Here is a 19,301-nt window from a genome sequence, read left to right as displayed (position 1 = left end):
GTGGATTAAACAAGTTAGAGCCAGGCATGTAATCACCACCCTCTATGGATGAGCTACTGTTGTCTGCTGATACGGCAGGACAATCTCATTGAGTAGTCAGGGCGAGATCATGACCCCATCTGCAGCTCAGTGAGGGCTTCTCTGTGTCACTCAGCTCCTGGAGGCAGCATGGACTCCCCATCTGACCCCAAATCCGGTGACTCGGACTATATTCTTAATAACATCTTTTATTAATTTTGCAAGAGGAAAAAAATAGAAATTTATTTTAGAGTTAAAGCTTGTACAGCTTTTTTTTCCCCTCCTAAATTGCACAGTACATACGATTATTATAAACATCAGCTGAGGTTCTGGGAGTGAGCTTGTGTCGTGTTAGTGCCATCTCCCTGACAAATCTGACCTGTACCCACATCTCAGCTGGGAAGGAGTAGCTGGGGCTCCCTTTAATGCAGCGGCACTGGTTTGGGTCACAAGAGCTGGTTTGATCAACCCCTGACTCCCCCCGGCGGGAGGTACTCGTCACATCTGGGAGCTGAGCAGAGGTGCCGGGGGCTTGGAAGCTGGAGAAATGATGGATCTTTCTCCAGGAGAAACAATTCTTATCTTCACATCAGCCCCGTGCTCCAAATGAAAAGCGCGTTTGCATAGCTGCTCGAGCCCAGGCTGCTAAGCTCATGAAGTATTTGCCGGGGCTCTCGGTTGCATAGGAACGTACCTCGAGTACAGTACTGCGGCGGGCCGGGCTGGGCGCCAGAAAAACAACGGATTAATATTTGGAACGAGAAATTACCCACTACTGGGAAACCAATTAGGTCCCTGATCCGAGCTTGTTACATCGATGCATATAGATGCGTTCTGGGCTTCACTCGGCTGGGGGTGCAAGGCACATTTCCAACTCGCTGGGAAGTGGCTGAAGAGGGAGAAGGGGTGGGGGCCTGGGAAAGGAGCACCTCACTGCCTGCCTCCAAGAGCACAGGGGCAGAGACAGAAAGCAGCCACATCAGTGAGCACAGCCGCGATCAGACCAGGAGGGACATGTGGCAGAGAGTGCAGGGAGGGCCTGCTCAAGGGTGAGGGGAGATGGGGGAGTGTCTTCAGTGTTCCCCAACACCTGCGTCCAGAGGGCACTGGGGTGAGTTCTTCTGGCCCTCTGGGGTCTGGAGCTGCCAGCCTGCTGGCCACCCACCCACCCTTCCTGGCCCGGCAGCAGCACGGAGATGATACCCTGGCCTGCCAGAGTGGGCCCAGCTCTTGCCAAGGTGGATGGCGGGTGGCCCAGCTGACTTCCTTCCCTCTGCAGGATGCACAGCCTTGGCCAATCCCTTATCAGGCCCGATGAGAGGAGAGAGGCCCCTATACCGGGATGAGAGAGGGTCTTGTGGACCCCTGTAACCAGGAAACTACCCCAACCTCTCACCCAGCTCCACCAGTCCCCAAATGAGACAAGGATGCGCAGGGGATGGGGGGTGTTGGCCGCTGAAGCTCAGGTTTCTGAAGGCAGTCTCCCTGGGCAGTGCCCTGCCTACTGGAGTTGCGGGGTAGGGTCTGGTCTCCCACTGTCCTGCTCAGCCATTCTCTGGGCCCTCTGAGGCTGGATGGGATGCCTCCCCACCCCGTCATTGTCCTGTTCTGAGTCAGGGTCAGCCCAGGCCCTAGTGGTCATGGGCCCTGCTTTGCTGGGTCTCACAGCAGAGGCATGAAGGCAGGTGTCCTGGGCTCCCTGTGGCCAACCCAAAACTGCAGGGGATCTCTGCGCCCTGCAGCCACAGCCATCTGTCACTCTGGTAGTATCCAGGGCTGTCCTCCCGAGTCCCCTCTCCCCAGCGGGCTCCCCTCAACACTGCGGTTCGCTTCCAGCTCCTGGGACTGAGGGTGAGGAAGGAACGCAGGCACTGAGTGGGGCTGCTGACGGAGCCCACCATAGTGGGAGGACCAGCTCTCCCTCCTTCACCAGTCAGCAGCGCCGTCGTCTCGTCTCCTTCTCGCTGATGCAGGTTTTGGGACGTAAGGCTGTCATGACAGGGACCAGAGGGACCAGAGTTACTAAGTCTCAAACCCTGGAGGGGTGCCCCACACTCCCCAGTGAAATCCAGCAGCCTGGGTTGCCATTCAAGGCCCTTGGAAAAGTCCCTGCTCTCGGGGCGCCTGGCACGCTGGCCCCTTCCCTCCGCCTGGAGCAGGCTCTGCCACAACACCCCTCGCAGCCTTTGCCCAGGCTGCCTGGCACACTCCTCACATCCTTTAGGATCCAGCTCAAACATCACCTCCTCCGGGAAGCCCTCACCTTGGGCATCCTCTATTGGTTTCCCACGGCCCGGGGCAAACCCCTTTAACATGGTGCTCTGTCCCTGACTGCTTCCCCACTCTGTGCCCATGACACTTAGATTCAGGAAGCTCCACTGTGTTACAGGTGCCTGCAAGAAGACGGAAGCATGTTGCTCCCCTGGTTCCATCCTCTTCAGTCCCTCCCTAGGCCTTTGGGCAGGCTCCTGGGCAAAGGAGAGCGGTCTAGTGGCAGGCAGGGGTGAGGGCGGGGGTGCAAGGCCACCAGCTCCTTCTGTATTCAGACCGAGCTCCCAAGGCACAATGCTCTGGGCAGAGAAATGCCACTGACCTGGGTCAACAACGCTCTGCTTCCGTTTCGCGTTGGTAATGATTTGGTTTTCATTCATCATCTGGACATCTTGATCCTCGGCCTGATTACTGAGGGTAGGAAGGAAACACAAGATTCGATCAGGCTCCTGGCCGTGTGTCCCAGCCATCCATCCTCCTTAGGGCTGGTGGGGAGGCCATGGGGCCGGCTGGGGCCCTACCTGATGGTGGTGTGTTTCTCCTGGTGGCGGATGTCCCTGTCCTCGGTGAAGAGGATGGTGTGGTAGGGCACGGTGGGCTCACATGTGGGCAGGATGCCCCCCACCAGGTGGCTCACCATGGCCAGGATCCCATTATACACAAGCAGGTCGTCCACCAGGAGCTGCAGGGACACGGGGCAGGACTCATGGGTCCCCCTCGTCCCTCCCACGTTGACCTTGGGCAGAACGCGTTACTGCTCTGAGCCAAGGCTTTCTCCTCGGGAAGATGGGGCTGTCAGGAACAAGCGCCTACTGTGTGCTGTGTCTGCCTTGTGATTTCAGATCTTCACAACCATTGGGAAAGGCAGGAGCTATCAGCCCACATTGCAGATGAGGAAACTGAGGCCCGAGGGGCTTTAATACCATTAGCACAAGTGGCAGAGCTGGAGGCAAACTTGGGTCTCTGGTATCCAGGGTCCCTGTTTTCCCCATCCCAGGGTCACCGCCCCAAACCAGTGGGATTCTAGAGGAAAAGACGAAGAAAACCCACTTTCTATTTGCTCAGGGTGACACTGAAATCACTGCCAGCAGGTTCTGAATTCATGGTTGGGTGGGAAATTCGCCTGCATCTGACGACCAGGCATTTGTGTCGAGGGTTGCAACAGAGAGAAGTAAATCAAACTGCGACAAATGATAATTGCCGGCGGCCTAATTACCAACGAGCATAATTATCTCAAAAAACTCAGCTAATAAGTACTTACGCCAAACTCCTTCACCCCTCGATGGGGTGTTTTCGCATAATTCCACAGTTTGATCATTGACACGGTGGTAGGCAGATCGAAAATCACATAAACCCGGTTCACCTGTCAGAGAGCAGCACTAATTAAAACAGGCATGTTTGGAAACAGAGGCGCTTGGCTGGGCTGGGGGTGCCAGGCGTGGGCTGGGGTGAGCGGTGGTGCCCAAGGCAGCGCCTGCCATGTGGGCCAGCCTGGAGTTCCGCCCCCTTTCATCTCCTCGAAGCCCATCTTGAGTCAGGTCACGTGTGGCTGAGTTTGCAACAAACCGCTGAGCTGGCTTTTGGAGGGCCTGTGTTCTTGGGCCTGTCGGGGCCCTCATTTAAATGCCAGTGGAGGATTGGGAACATCCTCGGCCCTCCCCCACGTCCCCTCAGGTCAGGCCCAGAAATAGTCTAGAGCCCCATGAGCTAAAGGGACAGTCCCCAACTCGGGTTGAGCACCAGCCATGGTGATCAGCATCTGACCCTGTCTGTCCTTTCCCCAAAACATCACTGAGAAGCAACGCCAAGGTGCTGCTGGACAATGTCCAGGGCGTGTCTGTGAACCTCCGCTGGGGGAGTAAGGAGGGGGCTGTCTAGATCGGGGCAGAATCCAGTGGGGAAAGTGGGACGGAGCAGCCTCAAACAGCCCTCCCTCTCCCCACCCCCAACCAAAGCTCTCAGATATTAGGGGAGGCCCTCCCTTGCAAGACAGAATCAAGAAATAAGCATTCCACACTGGCCACAGACTGCAGGCTCAGTCCTGCCCCAGGCCCTGGTCCCCAGCCTGTGACCATCCTCAGAATATGCCAAGAGGGAGTGCGGCTGCTCGGGTAGGGCCAGCCTCCTGGCTGGACCACGGAAACAATAAAGGTCAGGGCGAGGGTCTTCAAACTCAGTTGCCCGTGAGGCTCAAGCAGATACAGATGTTGGAGTCCAGCCGCGAGAGCAACAGCTGAAGTCGCCACACCCCAAAAGGCCTTCCAGTGCTAGACAATGGAAAATACCCGCTGGCCGTCAGTGGGTGGCCTGAGTCTCAGGGAGGACAGAGCTGTGTTGCCCCCTCTGCAATGGGGCAGGGGAAGCTGAGGACGCTCAATGGGGGGGTCTAATTTTAGGGTGGCCTTTGGAAAACTTCCGTCCTAGAATTGCTGATGCTGTACCTTCCTGTGTTTTCAGAGAAAAAGGTGCCCCCGATCCCCCACTCAGTCCCATGGCATGGACAAGGGACACATCCCTAGTCATATGGCTGCGAAGAACCCGCTGTGCATCTCTACCAGGCACCTGGCCCTGAGCTGAGAGGCTGCAGGGGGGCTGACCACCCCGTCCATGCCCTCTCCCCTTCCTCTCCACCACAACCAACCACGTCTGCTCACCATGAGGCCTCAGAGCTAAAAGCTAAGCAGGACCCAGTGCAAGATTTGAGATCTGGGAAACTGAGTCAGTTGGTCGGAAGAGCTGACCAGGCCAATTTGGGGCCAGAAGGAGGGCAGGGCGGCCGTACTGGGGTCATCTACCTGGTGATGTAGGAAGGGGCAGAAACCGTGAGTGTGCGGAGAGCTGGGTGGGGAGGAAGAGGGCACAGTGGCTGCAAAGCCAGGCAGAGCAGAGAACCAGAGAGGGCTGCCTGCAGGGACCCAGGATGCCCAAGCCCTCAGGCAGTTGTGCTGGGGTTCCTGGCTTCAGATTCCCATGGGACCCCTTTCGCCCCAGGTGTCCCCTTATAAAAGAGAAAGAGCTGCTGGCCTGGAAGAGCTGACCCCATCAGGCAAGTTAGCAAAGACCTAAACCTTTCTGACAGCTCCCAAGCATCTTGGCTTGAGATTAACTTGACCTGGAAGAAAGACGTATCACTGAGACCAGGGAAAGAAAGTCCCCCTGCCCGCCTGAGGGCCAGGAGCTGCGGTGGCCGCTGCCGGGAACCCACCAGGCCCGGCAGGATGGGAGCCAGCCACATGTGCCGGCCATCACTGGTGTCGTTCACTTGGTCGATGAGCTTGTCTGGGGTGCGGACGTCCCCGCCCACGCCCTCCAGGGAGTTCACGCTGTCGGGGAAGGCCGCAATATCTGAGGAGACGTCTAAGTTGCCATAACCCAAATCTGTGTGCTCGGGGCTGCCAGCCACCCTCAGGCTGATGGCGTGGCTCGGGGGACTCTGGGGCTGGCAGGGCTGATGCTTTGGGCAGCCGCAGCAGTGACAGCTGAATTGGACGTGTCCTGGGGAAATGGGGAGTGCCGGGCCCAAGGGGAGCAGGTGTGTCTGGAGAGGTGGTCAGTTTCAAGTAGAGAGAGAAGGAAACCACACAGAAGGCCAGCTGAAAAAGAGACGTTGCAGGGAACTGCCAGAGCTGGGGACGTAAAATGTTGCTGCTGCTTGAGAGGGTGGAGGGCAAGCTCTGCGGAGGTTTTCTTTTGGAAGGGAATGGGGCGGTGGCTGGATTCTACCCTGGCATGTGAGTATCATGCCGAGCCTCTCTTCCTGGTCAGTGTGGAAGGACCTCGGAGCAGCTGGACCCAGCTAATGTGATCTGCAGAACCCAGCTTCTAGCTCTGCCTCTGCCATTATGACCTGTGAGGGCGTGGGCAAGTCACAGGTCAACCCTGGGCCTGTTTTCCCATCTGTAAAATGGGTATAAAAACCTCCAGCTCCCAGGATGGATGTGAGGATCTCCGAGTGCACCAGATGTGAGCACTCTGGTAAAATCAATGAAGCTTTATAGCTTCGAGGAGTCGCTAATAATGATCTAAAACATCAAGAATCATTCATCCCAGCTGAGGAGGGTGGTGGCACCAGGGGAAGGCAGAAAAGGATCCAACTGGAAGCCAGGGACCCCAAACAGATGCAAGGCAGGCTTTGGGGTTCGACCTGCCCTGGTATTTCCCTAACTGTGGTGGGCCAGGGATCACAGATTCAAGATCCGAGGGGGCCAGGCAGGTTACATGAAAGAGGCAGGATAGCCTAGTGCTTGGTCAAGAGCTGGTGTCTGGACACTCACTGGCTGTGTGACATTAGGCAAGTTACTCAATCTCTCTGTGTCTCAGGCTCCTCATCTGTAAAATGGGGATAACAGCAGCAATCACCTCACAAGATTGTGAGGGCAGATGAGGTAGCACAGAGTGAGCCCTGAGTAAATATTAGCAGTGTGTTTCGGGGCCTGGTAGATAACAATGGGAGGAGTGGGGGGCTAAGGTAGACCAGAAGGATATGCTTGGGGAGAAATGGCAACAGATAACCAGGTCCAGCCATTGTCACTATGCATAATCAAGGGCCTGTGTTGCCAATTTCTCAGGGGAAACCGGAGATCAGGGTTTTCATGTGAAACCTCGTGATTTCTAAAAATATTAGCAACTCATTTTAAAATGCACTGGGCTAACAGTTTGCAAATTCTGGTGTGGGCATACTATGCACAAAGGGTTCCATACTTAAGAAATTCAGGACACACTGAGTTGAACACAGTGCAACAGGCTTCTCCCTGCAGACCTTGTCAGAGCCTTTGGAACTCCAAAGTATCTGTGGTTCTCCGAGAAGGGGGCGCTATAGTTGGCAGCCTCTCTCAATTCACTGGACCACAGGACTCTGGTTTGTGGAATTCCTGCTCCTGATGTCTTAGCAGGCAGGGCTGGGAGCTGCTCTCTGCTGCCCGTCCCCAAGGGTCAGCATCTGACTATAAGCAAAGCCCCCTGGGCTCTGGTTCCTAGAGGGCCATTTCCCTCTGCACACAAGGCTTCTGCCCCGTTCCCGACCCTCCCATGCTCCCTTCAGTCTGGGTGGAGCCCACTCCTGTCCTACAAAGGATACTGTTTTCCGACAAGGGGATTTTTTCTCCTCGCTCGTCATACAGCTCCAGGCCGGTGAGGCCGATGTAATAGGGGTCGCCCCAGCTGGTGAGAAGCTGAAACTGGAAAATGACTGGGACACTTTATTAAGGAAAAGAAGGCTTAATTTTTTTTTTTCAGAATATAGTAAAACAATGGCAAAGATAAGAGGAATTGTTTTGGGTTTATGTTGATGAATGAGAGAAAAACATTTTTCTCTTATTGCGACTAGAGCCTATCAAAATATAGGTAGCATCACATTTTCTTAAATTGCATGTGTGTGCATGCGTGTGTGTGTGCATGTGAGTGTTCATGTGTGTGTATGCATGCATGTGTGCACGTGTGCGTGTGCCCGTGTGTGTGTGTATTAGGAATTCAAAGCCTTCCTCTAGGCCCCAGGAGACAGGACGGGAGGAGAGGGTGCTCTCCAGGGAGCAGGCAGGATGGGGAAACATCTGTGTCACAAACTGATTGTATGGTATTGAACAAAACGCTCCAGTTTCCCTGGTTGTGAAATGACATGAACAGAGTACCTGCAACCTCCTCCATCCCTTTCAAGTAAACAGGAGGCTAAGAAGGGGACACATAAACCTCACAGCACCAGGGGCCATGGGCCGGGGCAAGGAGACCACCATTGCTGCTGAAGTCCCACGTGCAGAGCTGGGCATCAAGCCCTTCCTCAGCCCTGTGCTCTGCTCACTCCCCGCACTCCCAGGAGCAGGCCGGGTGGCTCCCAGATGATGGCATAGCCAGAGACAGTGCTTCCAGAACTGGCTGGCTAGAGAGCGGGCCTTAGAGCCAGGCTGCCTGGGTTCACCTCCCCTGGGCCCTACCCCTTCCCACCTGTGCAGCCTTGGGCAAATTACTGAGCCTCTCTGTGCCTCAGTTTTCCTAGCTGTGAAATGGGAATGATAGTAGTACCAGAGTGCTGGGCTCTGCTGCCTGGGCTAAAGTACAGTGGTGCAATCAGAGCTCACTGCAGCCTCGAACTCCTGGGCTCAAAAGGTCCTCCCACCTCAGCCTCCAAGTAGCTTGGACTATGGGCATGTACCACCAGCTAATTTATTTTTTTTTTTTTAAGATATGGAGTCTCATTATGTTGCCCAGGCTAGTCTCAAACTCCTGGCCCCAAGCAATCCAACCTCCTTGGTCTCCTAAAGCACTGGGATTACAGGTGTGAGCTATTGTGCCTGGATTGCCAAGTTATTTCTATCTTCACCTCCTCCCTGGCTGGTTCCAGGTCACCCCCCTTCCCCAGTCCAGCCACTGGGGTCAGTGCCAGCTTCTCTAGCCCCTCCCAGCTGGAGTCCTGGGTGCTGCCCCCTCCAGCCTCAGCAGGAACTAGCCTGGCTGCCCCAGTTCCAGCAGCTCCTAGTGGCCCTGAGGACCCAGGAGGCCTCCTATCCTCTGCCTTGGTTTCCTTGCATGGAGTTCCAGCTGCCTCAGCTGTGGCCGCCTGAAACCCTGGCTGGGCAGTTGCGGCCCAGGCGCTGCCTCGGGGCCCAGAATGTGCTGGTGGGGCGGGAGGAGAAGGATACAGCCACAGGGCATCAGCGGTGCCTCGTAGTCCATGCTTGCACACTCCAGGCTTCTCATGTCCAGCCTGAAAAAGCACAAAACAGCACCATGAAGAAGCTCACGACGGCCCAGAATCACCAGCCAGTTACCCCCTAGGTAACAGCCTTTGAAGAAACATGGCAGTTTAGCGTTCCCTAGGATGCAGCAGGGAAAAGAGAGATGAGGCCCCTGCTCGCATGGAGTTCCCGCTCTAGATGACAGTCATTGCCAATGCCGGCAGGATGCTGTGCCAGGGAGGCACGGGGCTCAGGGCTTTCCTGAAATGGACTCTTTTATTCCTCAACACAACCCTAGGAGGTGGGTATTTTTAGATGCTTGGGATGTGGATGAGGAAACTGGAACACAGAGAAGTGAGGTCACTTGCTCAAGGCCATGCAGCTGGTAGTGGCAGAACTGGGATGGGACGTGAGGTTGTCTGGTACCACTGCCCCCTTTCTTAACCAACCCCCTCTATGTCTTTAAACACAAGGAGGGTCCACGCTGTGCTGACAGCCAGGACAGGGTGACAGGGCAGAGGGACTGGGTGGGGCAGGCTGCCTCAGGGAGTGCTCTGGGAAGGCCTCCAGGAGGAGGCAGCCTTGGGAAGTGCCAGAGCTGAACCTTCCACGCAGAGGAGCAGCAGAGCAAAGGCCCAAGGTGGGAGGACACTGGGCTGCTGGTGTTTGCCCCAGAAAGTGGCCAGAGGGCTGGAGTCTGGGGCAGGATGGGGAGAGGGAAGTGAGAGGAGGCTGGAAGGCAGGCACAGCCCTGATGGCTTTGGCTTCATGATCTTCAGCACCTGGCTCCACCAGCCAGAGCCTCAGTTCCCACATCTGTAAAACGGGCATCATACTGGCTAGGTCAAAGGGTGGCTGGAAGGATTTCCCAAAGGACACATCAAAGTGTTCACACAGCTGGCCCTCAGGAAGGATCCTCTCCTCCACGGCCCTCCTGACGGGGCCCCTCTCCCTGGTCCGCTGTCAGTGCCCTCCAGCCCTAGCCTGGTTCTCTTCCATTTCAAGGGCAATGTTACAATTAAGTGACTTCCTAGTGACCAGCCCAGCCAGCCAACCCCGCTACAGTGCAGGGAGACTCATTTTGTTTCGAGAGCTTGGCCTCTGGCGTTTGGACATCAGGGGGTTTAAATGAGTAAACTTAACGTGGCATTTACAAATCGTTATGAACTTAATGCAGCTGAGACTGGGGCCGAGAAATCCCAGTGAATCCATGAAATATTAAGCTCTATTTTTCTCCTTGAATCTTTCTAAATCAGGAACACAGAAACGGGAGAAGGAAGGCCCTTCCCCAAACTGGCCGGCAGGCATTTCTGGAATGGAGGCAGGCTGTAGCCTCTTTTCTCAGCAGGAAACGCAATGAAGCATTTAAAATCTTCAGCACTCCAGACTGTGAAAAACCCAAATGTCCCCAGACAAGGTAAGTCCATTCCACAGGCTTCCGGTGAGGCTTGGCTGAGCTTTAGAAAACGACTAAGTTGAAAAGCAATGCGTTTGATCATCGTTTCAAAACCCTTTCGGAATGTACATCAGAGCAACTTGCAAAGCAAGCGGGCCCAGGGGCCGGGAGGGGCTGTGTGTGGCGCCCACTTTGTCCTCACCTCCTGGCCGGCTGGGGCAGCAGCCGAGCCCACAGGTAGTCCACGAAGAGGATTTCTTGAGCAAAATCAAAGTGGCAGTTGCCTGGCCCCTTCCGGATGAGAAAGCCCTCTGGCGGGGAGACGCACAGGCCATCCAGGGAGACGTGGACAATCTTGGCCTGGCAAACAAAAGAAATAACATGACTGAAGGGAGGCAGGCCATGTGGGGACAGAAGCGGTGCTGACGTGACCGGAGCTGCTGGCAGCTGTGCTCACCATGGGGAGCCTTTCGCAGAGCCACCTGACCGAGGTCCATTTCCCATATCAGGTGCTGTGTGGGCGCTGGGCAGGTAGCAGAGGACAAGACAGGTGAGCCCCCTGCTACAGCGGACACTGGTCCACGGCTTTCAGGGGTGGCACGTGACTTGGCCAAGGCCTCGCCCACCTCAACAGCTGCAGCGGCCTGGGGCGGCATGAGATGGAGGTCAAGGGCATGGACTCAGGCGCTTCCATGTGCACCACTAGTAGCTGTGTATGTTACCTACCTTCCCTATGCCTCAATTTCCTCATCTGTTAAATGGGCACGGTCATGAGTTAACCTACGTAAAGTGCCCTAAACAGAGCCTGGCACAAACTGTATACTTCGTGAATGTTAGCCTCTATTGCTCCTTTTTCAACCCCTGGCTCACACATCAATACCCCTCTGGGAGCTCTGCCTTAGGACAGGACAGGCCTCTTTCTGATCTTCCTTCTCATGGCACTGAGCTCATCCTTTTTGGGCCTGTATGCCTAGCAGCATCCCAGTGGCTTCTGGGTCTCTCTTATGGCAGAGGGTCTGGCTGGACCACCTCTCTGTCTGCCTCAGGGCCTGGAACACAGCAGATGCTTTCTAAGAGCTTGCAGGATTCACGTGGATTTGAGCCAACATCTCTCCCTGTTCTAGCCAGAGTTCTCCAGCCAGATGGCCAGGTTCTACTGGTCAATTTCAAAGTCCTAATGGTAGAGTCTGAGGCGGCCCAGCCACCACCTGCTCTATGGGCAGGGAGGGGCAACAGCCATCACTCTCTGATTTCAGATTTTGGAGCCTGGTTCTCCTCGACACCTTAGCCCACATTCGTGGTCAGCAACATGGGTGCAGCTGTTGATCCAACTGGTGGCTTTCCTCTAGGGAGAGGCAGAGGAGCTCCTCCTGCAGAAAGGAAGGGAGGAAGGGTCCTTGACCTGGCTCTCATGTGCCCCTGGGGCCCCTCGTTCCTTCAGCATTTTGGGAGCCCCTCTATGTCAGTTACTCACAGGACAAGTAAACCTGAAGTGTGGTGCTACCTGGCTTCGGGCGTGGCTGTCACTAGAACTTGGTCCCTGTCCTCCATCTCTCCATCTGCTTTCCTCAAGGGGGATTCCTACCTGGGCCCCCTGAGCTGAACTTGAAACACGGCCGGGCCCATCAGCATGACTCCTGGGGTTTTGCTGGCTTGCCTGGAAAGGGGAGCTTTCTCTTCTGCTGGGCTTGGAGCTAGCAGGACATAAGCCTGGAGCTGCCAGAGTGTGCCCTGGACAGAGTCGCCCAAAAGTGGATTCAGTGATGGCAAAGCAGAGGCCCAGGAAGCCCCTGTCCATCCTCCAGGGCCAACACCTCCTCCAGGAAGCATCCCTGACTTCCCTGGGCAGAGCTGGCCACATGTCCTCTGCTCATTCCCTTCGAGGTAACCTCTATCACCACCTCCATCTTATAGGGAAGGAAGCTAAACTTCACAGGGACTAAGTGATTTGCCCGGGGGCCACTGAAGGGATTTGAAGCCCCAACTCCAGGAGTCCAGGGCCCTGGCTTCCAACCACATGTCAGGGACCCCTGGTGCTCGGGAAGGCCTTTTGGGGTGTGGGATCTGAGTCAAAGCACCCATTTCACTGCAGTGGGGGTCTCCCATCTCAGGCCACGTGCCCATTCCCCCCCACCCCCACCTCATCCCACTGTAGCCATTGTCTGGCTGGTGGGGCCCAGACCTGTGAGATGGGAACTCAGCCCAACATCCCCAGATGGTGAATTCAGGTCACAGAAGCTCTACCAGACAGACTGTGATTTGCTCAAGGGAATTTTAAGGCCCAAAGGCACAACTTGAGGCAGAAGGCTGTTTTTTAATGTCAATATATCTGACTTCTTCAATGTGTTGAACCCAGGGGAGCGTTCATAGAGACACAGGGCGGCATTGGGAGGGTCTGTGACCGGCCTGCTCAGAGGAGCATGCTGGCTAAGCGCCTGCTACACGGGGAGGGCCAGGGGCTGCCGATCCTGCTGTAAGATGTGACACAATTCTTTTTTTCATTTTTCTTTCTTTGAGATGGTGTCTTGCTCTGTCACCCAGGCTAGAGTGCAATGATGAGATCATAGCTCACTGCAGCCTCAACCTGGGCTCAAGAGATCCTCCTGCCTTAGCCTCCTGAATGGCTGGGACTACAGGTGTGTGCCACTAAGCCTGCCTATTTTTTTGGTAGAGATGGGGGTCTCTCTGTATTGCCCAGGCTGGTCTAGAACTCCTGGGCTCAAGCCATCCTCCAACTTTAGCCTCCCAAAGTACTGGGATTACAGGCGTGAGCCTCTACACCTGGTCTGTGATACAATTCCTAAGGCCCTAGAATAAATTCCATGGTGGGTATATGGCGGGGAGCCCAGATCTGGGGATCACCTGAGGCTGAGTCCTGGCTTTGTCAACTGTTACCTGGCAACGGTGATGCCAATCCGCCGTGGCAGGTGTTATTCCCTCCTCATTTTATAGATGAGGAGACAGGCCCAGGGAAGGCAGGCCACATGCCAAAGGTTACGCAGCTGGTTGGGTCCAAGCTGAGACTCAGACTCAGGCCCTCCTGATAGTAGGGCCCTAGCTGAATTGCTACCTTTCGGTGGCCTCACTGTCACTTTTACATGACTGGAGGGCACCCGTTCAGTCACCTGAGGCCAGAAAAGCCAGAGAAAAGGGCTCTTCCGAGGCTCTCTTCTTCATTCCCACCGAGGCTGAGTCTCAGAAGCGCCCCCCTGCTGCTTCTCACTCAGCAAAACATCACACGGAAATCACAATGTGGGCTCCAGGTCTGGCCGGCCAAGGTGGAGACTCCAGCTGTGTGGCCTTGGATGGGCAAGTGAACCTTCCTGGACCTCAGTTTCAGACCCTAAGAAATGGGGGTAATCACACCCACCTCCCATTGGCTGGAATGAGAATCCAGTGAAACAATGAATGCCCGTGAAGCCCTCAGCAGAGGCCTGGCCACCCGAGGGCCACTCACGGGACTTGAGGGGCAAAACTGACCGTGGCAAGCTGGGGCCTGGACCTGCCTAGGACCCCCCAGCACCAGGAGAAACGGTGCTGTGCCGTTCCCCGGAAATGCCCTGCGCTCTTTAGCCTGCATTTGCCATCTGCAGAAGGAAACAGCAGCTCTCTCCCTCCCTGGACATAACGCCCCCAGCTCCGTTTGGAAAATTCTGGAGGATTTATGCTCCTCTCTGGCTGCCACGCCAGCCATTCATCAAGGTGCTGCTTCCCTGACGCTGGACTGAGCACGGCCGCTGCTCCCCAGCTTACCCCGCGATAGGTGTCCTCGGGAGATTTATTGTAGTTCCAGAAGCGCAGGCCTGCGATGCTTTCGGCCCTGTCCAGGCGGATCGTGACCACATGGTCCAGCCCCGGCGAGAAGGGGATCAGCCACATATGCTCATCCTCCATGGTGATGTTGGTGCCATCAATTAACCTGCAGCAATGGGGATGGAGCGGCAGGGGGGCGGCTCAGTGGGCACAGGAGGCATCACAGTGGGGCCCCCACCCCCTCGGCCCCGGGTACGTCCCCACTGCCTGGCACTAGCCTGGCTGTGTCAGGCTTGTTAAGGGGAGGTGTGACTGCTGAGAACAACAGTCAGAAGTCATCTCTCATCTATGAAATGAGACATTTTTTAAAAGAAAAAAAAAAAGGCTATGCTGTTAAAGGTGCAGAAAAGCAATCATCAGGGACTTTTTTTTTTAAAAGGGAAAATGAATCATTTTTCAGAATCCTTTAGCCCAGTGATCCCATTTCTGGGATTTTCTTCCCCAGAAGGAAAATGTATTCAATATATGGGAAAGGCTATCCGAACCAAGATGCTCATTACAGTGTTATTTACAATAGCTTAAAAAAGGATAACAACCTAAAAGATCTCAAAATCAGGAAATGGTTAAGTAAATTTCACAGGGGTTAAGGTGCCATCATGAGGACACTGCAGTCACATGGAGGAGGCAGGACACTGATTATAAAGCTGAGAAATGAGGACAAGGACCAGGAGAGAGTGTGCAAAAGTGAAAAACATAATTGGGTCAGAGGGTATGGAGATGAGTACTTTTCTCAAGTTTCCAAACTTTCTGTAAATTTGCTGTGTTGGCTTTACAGCATAGTTGGAAAGAAGTGTAGCCCTTCCTTCCCATGCTGGGGGAGAGAGGTACAAAAGCACCAGGTGAGCTCTGCAGCTCTTGGCTTGGAACAAGTAGAAGGAGGGGCAGGTGACTGTGGGAGCTGCTCTGGCTGGACCATGCTCTGTGACTGCATGGCCTGGATATCCCAGGGAAACCTCTAACCTGTAGGAGGGAGCCCCTCATGCTCCCTCATGCTCTTCCCAGCTGGCACTCTGAGCTTGTCACCTCAGCCCTATCGCACTCCTGTCCTGGCCAGTTTCTGGTTCCCTTGCTTGGGACATCCTGCTCATCCTCAAGTTGGCCTGTGTTTGTCCCAAGGACAATCGTGCCTCTCGCTTCCCCGGACTGCCCAGCATGCCTCAGCCCAGGCCTCAGGCCCTTGTCCTCGTGGCTCTGGCCCATGTGTCTGGCACTGCCATTCAGAAGCCTGGTCCTGGAAAAAAGGGCCCAGCTGGCAGCCTTTTGAGCAACCTCCCTCTCCCTCCCATTTTCTAGAACCTTCCCCACTCCACACCCTGGATTCCTGGTACCTCACAGCTGCTGTACTGGGAGAAACTTGGCCTGCTGCCACATTTCCTAGATTTGAAAAGAAACTTTTTGTTTCCTTTGACATTTTAAAGTTGTGAATTTGGAAAAAAAAAAAAAATCTCATAATCGAAGTGTTTACCCAAGGAGGCAATGTTTCTTTGTTCCCTAAAAGGCTGTTATTAAATTGATGGATGGTGTGTCTGACAATTGCTGGCATCTTAAAACTGAAGAAATTCAGCAATTCCACACTGGAGTGTTTGTGGAACTAAGCTGACTGAGGATGACCACTAGAGAACCTTCTATTTCCTTCTAAAGGCAATTATGTTTCTGTCCTAGAAATGGGGCTGCTCCATAGCAAACCTGCCCAATTCTGAGAGCAGAGAGAACTGCTGGAGCATTTGTAGCCGACAGTGAAAGGAAGACTCCACAGACACTCTCAAGAACATCTAAATGAATTCCTAGCTCTATCCATAAAAAAGCCTAGAAACAGCAACTGACCAAGTAGCAGTGACCATCCCTAGTGGCCAGATTATGGTCTCTAAATACCATTTCCCACTAAAAGGAACCAGGGCTTCTTGGAGAAATGGCTGATTCCAGGTCTGGGACAAGAAATAAACCAGATGAGCCTGAAGCATCTGTCACATCAGAAGGCAAGAAAGGTGACTGTTTAAAAGGATTCAGGACTTCCCAGCATCCAAGAGGGAATGATTTAAACATCAATCAGGATAAACACTGCAAAGAATTGACTCTTCAAATGCAGTACTGTATGTTTAAAATCCATGAGTTCATAATAATCCCTGAAAAGAAACACACGTTTTAGACGATGCTAGAGAAACAGTTATTTGGAAAGCCAAAAAGAAAAGGAGGGGAGAGAATCCAACACTTAGGCTGCCTTTCCCATCTGAATTTCACCACAGAGTAGCCAAATAATTGAGGGAAATTCTCTCTTTATTGCAGTTATTTCAGCAAATAAATTTAAAAAAGAATAGTAGGCGAAAATACCACCATTTTTCAACCCCTAATGAATTAATGGACTTCGCCAGCATGACTGGCTTCCAACATCACAAAGAGCCTGGCAACCAGACATTCTATTCTACATGTCCCCAGGGCCATCTTGCCCTAGTAGTCAAACCTCAATCTGATCAGGCCTCTAGATCTAATTAACAATGTACTAGAAATACAGGGGAGCAAGGAGCAGACTAAACAATACCATAGAGATGCAGCCAGTAAAATTCAGGTCCACCTGGTTTCTTCAACAGGTAATTTACAAGAAAAAAATGGAAAAAGGGGAAAGAGAACCTAGAGAGGCTTAAGAGACATAGCAACCAATCACAACACATAGACCTTATCTGGATCTCAAATCAAATGAGCAAACTGTTAAAAAGGGTGGGTGTGGGGACTATGAATCTGCTAGATATCTGGTAATTTAAGAAATCATTGTTAACTTTTTCTTTCTTTCTTTTTTTTTTTTTTTTTTTTTTTTTTTGTTGAGACAGGGTCCTGCTCTGTTGCCCAGGCTGGAATGTAGTGGCACAATCATGGCTCACTGCAGCCTTGAACTCCTGGGCTCAAGTGATCCTCCCACCTCAGCCTCTGAGTAGCTGGTACCACAAGCACATGCCACAATGCCTGGCTATTTTTTTTTTTTTTTTAGAGACACAATCTCACTATGTTGCCCAGGCTGGTCTTGAATTCCCGGGCTCAAGCAATCCTTCTACCTCAGCCTCCCAAGTAGCTGGGACTACAGGGACATGCCACAGTACCTGGCTACTTTTTTTAATTTATTTTTTATTTTTTATTTTTTTTTGTAGAGACATAGTCTCACTATGTTGCCCAGGCTGGTCTTGAATTCCTGGACTCAAGTGATCCTCCTACCTCAGCCTCCCAAGGAGCTGGGACCACAGACATGTGCCACAGTGCCTGGCTAATTTTTTTTTCTTTTGTAGAGACACAGTCTCACTGTTACCCAGGCTGGTCTCGAATTCCTGGGCTCAAGTGATCCTTCTATCTTGGCCTCCCAATGCTGGGATTATGGGCATGAGCCACCGCGCACAGGCAACTTTTTCAAGTATAACAATGGTACCAGGATTATGTTTTCTCTTAAATCCCTTATTGTTTAGAGGTATACACTGAAATACTTACAGAGGAAATGCTATCAGGCTTGGGATTTGCTGACAGATAATCTGGCAGGTGGGTGGTGAGTGGGTGGGAAGGATCCATAAGCCGCACTGTACGTTGATCACTTTTCCAGCTGACTGGGAGCCAGGTCTCCAGGCTCCAAGCCTAAATACTCAGCAGAGTGACTTGCCAGGATGTGGGGGGTGGTCAGAGGGGCCCATGAGCAGTTAATGGTAGCAGGGGGTGAGGCCACGGTTCAGGGCCACCTTATAGAAAAGCAGGGAGAAGCCTGCCACCAACTCTGCATGAGCTCAGCACCAGGCCAAGGGATGTGGCTGCAATGTGACATGCCATGGGAATGACTCCCCATTCTACTGATAAAGAAACCAAGGCAGGGGAGACAGTATAACTTAGTGGTTAAGTGAGTGGATGGTAGGTATCCCACAGGCCTGCGTTCCAATCATGACTCTGCCACTGCACTAGTCTAGGTGGCCTCTGCATATTTCAGTCTCCACATCGGTATAGTAGGGCTCATAATGGTCCCTTCCTCAAAGAGCTGTTTGAGGCTTCAATGGATGAACATGTGTCACCTGCTTCGCATAGCCCAGTGCCTGGCATTTAATAAGTGCTCAAAAACTGGCAGTCATATGATCAGTTATTATTATTAGCATTGCTGTTATTATTGAAGAGGTTAAGAAAGTTACCTAATAGTTGCCATGGGGCAGAGGCGGGATTTGAACTCCCATCCCTCTGACTACCCTAGTTCACACCTCTAAGCAGCGCCCAGACCCTCTGGCTGTGCAGAGCAGGGGAACCGAGTGCTGGTCTGTGGGCTGCAGGTCCATGTGGATCAATGCTGTATTTGAGGCTTCCCCACCTACTGACTTGACGCAACCTTGGCTTATGAAATCTGACAAGTGCAGGGGAAAGTGCAGCCACCACCGCCTGTGGAGGCTTCCTGAGCCATCACCTCTAACCTCAAGGAGGGGAGAGGGAGCTTTCAGCCCCCGGGAGGCCTGGGTCATTCATGCGTAAACTCTGAACCGTCCACTGCAAAGGTTTACAGACAGCTACTGTGTGCGAGACGCTCTGCTAAGCACAGAGAAGAAAATGCAGACCACAGCTGTGTCTGGAAGCATGGGAACCCGCCTGCAAATCCCGCCTGACACTTCCAGCTGTGTGGCCCTGGAGAATCACCTCCCACCTCTCTTTCCTGAGCCTCGGTTTCCCTTGACCACATTACCTCACAGGGTGTCCAGGGGAGGGACATATGCGATTCTATTTGATGTCTGAATCTGAAGTCTCAGAGGCAGAACAATGTCCCCAAAACCCTGTGGTCATGAAAGTAAAGCTTCTGATAGACACTTACTTGTCCAGGGTCCGGGAGTCGTCAGAGTACTCAGGGAGCTCATTTAAGTCTCTGGGGGAAGCGGAGATCTGGTGCAGGTGGATGGGCAGCGCCTGGCCCTCCTTGCCCACCACTTCCAGGCCAGTGAGCCCCAGGTAGTGCAAGTCTCCCCAGGAGGCAGTGAAATTCAGCTGAAGGCCTGCAACAGGAAGAGAAGTGGCCCATTAGCACCAGAGGCTCCAGAGGAGGCATCTAAAATGAAGACAGGAAGAGGAATGCTATTCGGCCTCTATATTCTAGCAACTTCAACCCAGACCCAAAGTGCCTTGCGGGTGGGTTCTGT

General features: G+C 53.5%; 1 protein-coding gene across 10 annotated transcripts in view; it reads right to left on the bottom strand.

The window, feature by feature from the left end:
- Positions 1–209: 209 nt before the first annotated feature.
- Positions 210–19,301, bottom strand: part of KATNIP (katanin interacting protein) — a 230,791-nt gene continuing 211,699 nt past the window's right edge. For all 10 annotated transcript variants that reach the window (XM_008959904.4, XM_008959900.4, XM_034951136.3 and 7 more), the window contains 10 exons: positions 18,980–19,157; positions 14,107–14,272; positions 10,556–10,713; positions 8,922–8,986; positions 7,367–7,477; positions 5,495–5,634; positions 3,551–3,652; positions 2,811–2,971; positions 2,612–2,700; positions 210–2,007 (listed from right to left, as the gene is read on the bottom strand). In XM_008959904.4, coding sequence (XP_008958152.4) covers positions 1,952–2,007; positions 2,612–2,700; positions 2,811–2,971; positions 3,551–3,652; positions 5,495–5,634; positions 7,367–7,477; positions 8,922–8,986; positions 10,556–10,713; positions 14,107–14,272; positions 18,980–19,157 — 1,226 coding nt within the window. In that variant the 3' untranslated portion in view covers positions 210–1,951. The remainder of the gene's footprint in view (positions 2,008–2,611; positions 2,701–2,810; positions 2,972–3,550; positions 3,653–5,494; positions 5,635–7,366; positions 7,478–8,921; positions 8,987–10,555; positions 10,714–14,106; positions 14,273–18,979; positions 19,158–19,301) is intronic.

Source organism: Pan paniscus, chromosome 18, assembly GCF_029289425.2.
Source record: "Pan paniscus chromosome 18, NHGRI_mPanPan1-v2.0_pri, whole genome shotgun sequence".
Taxonomy (NCBI): domain Eukaryota; kingdom Metazoa; phylum Chordata; class Mammalia; order Primates; family Hominidae; genus Pan; species Pan paniscus.
The sequence above is the reverse complement of the archived record's forward strand: the minus strand, read 5'-3'. Positions and strand labels throughout refer to the sequence as shown.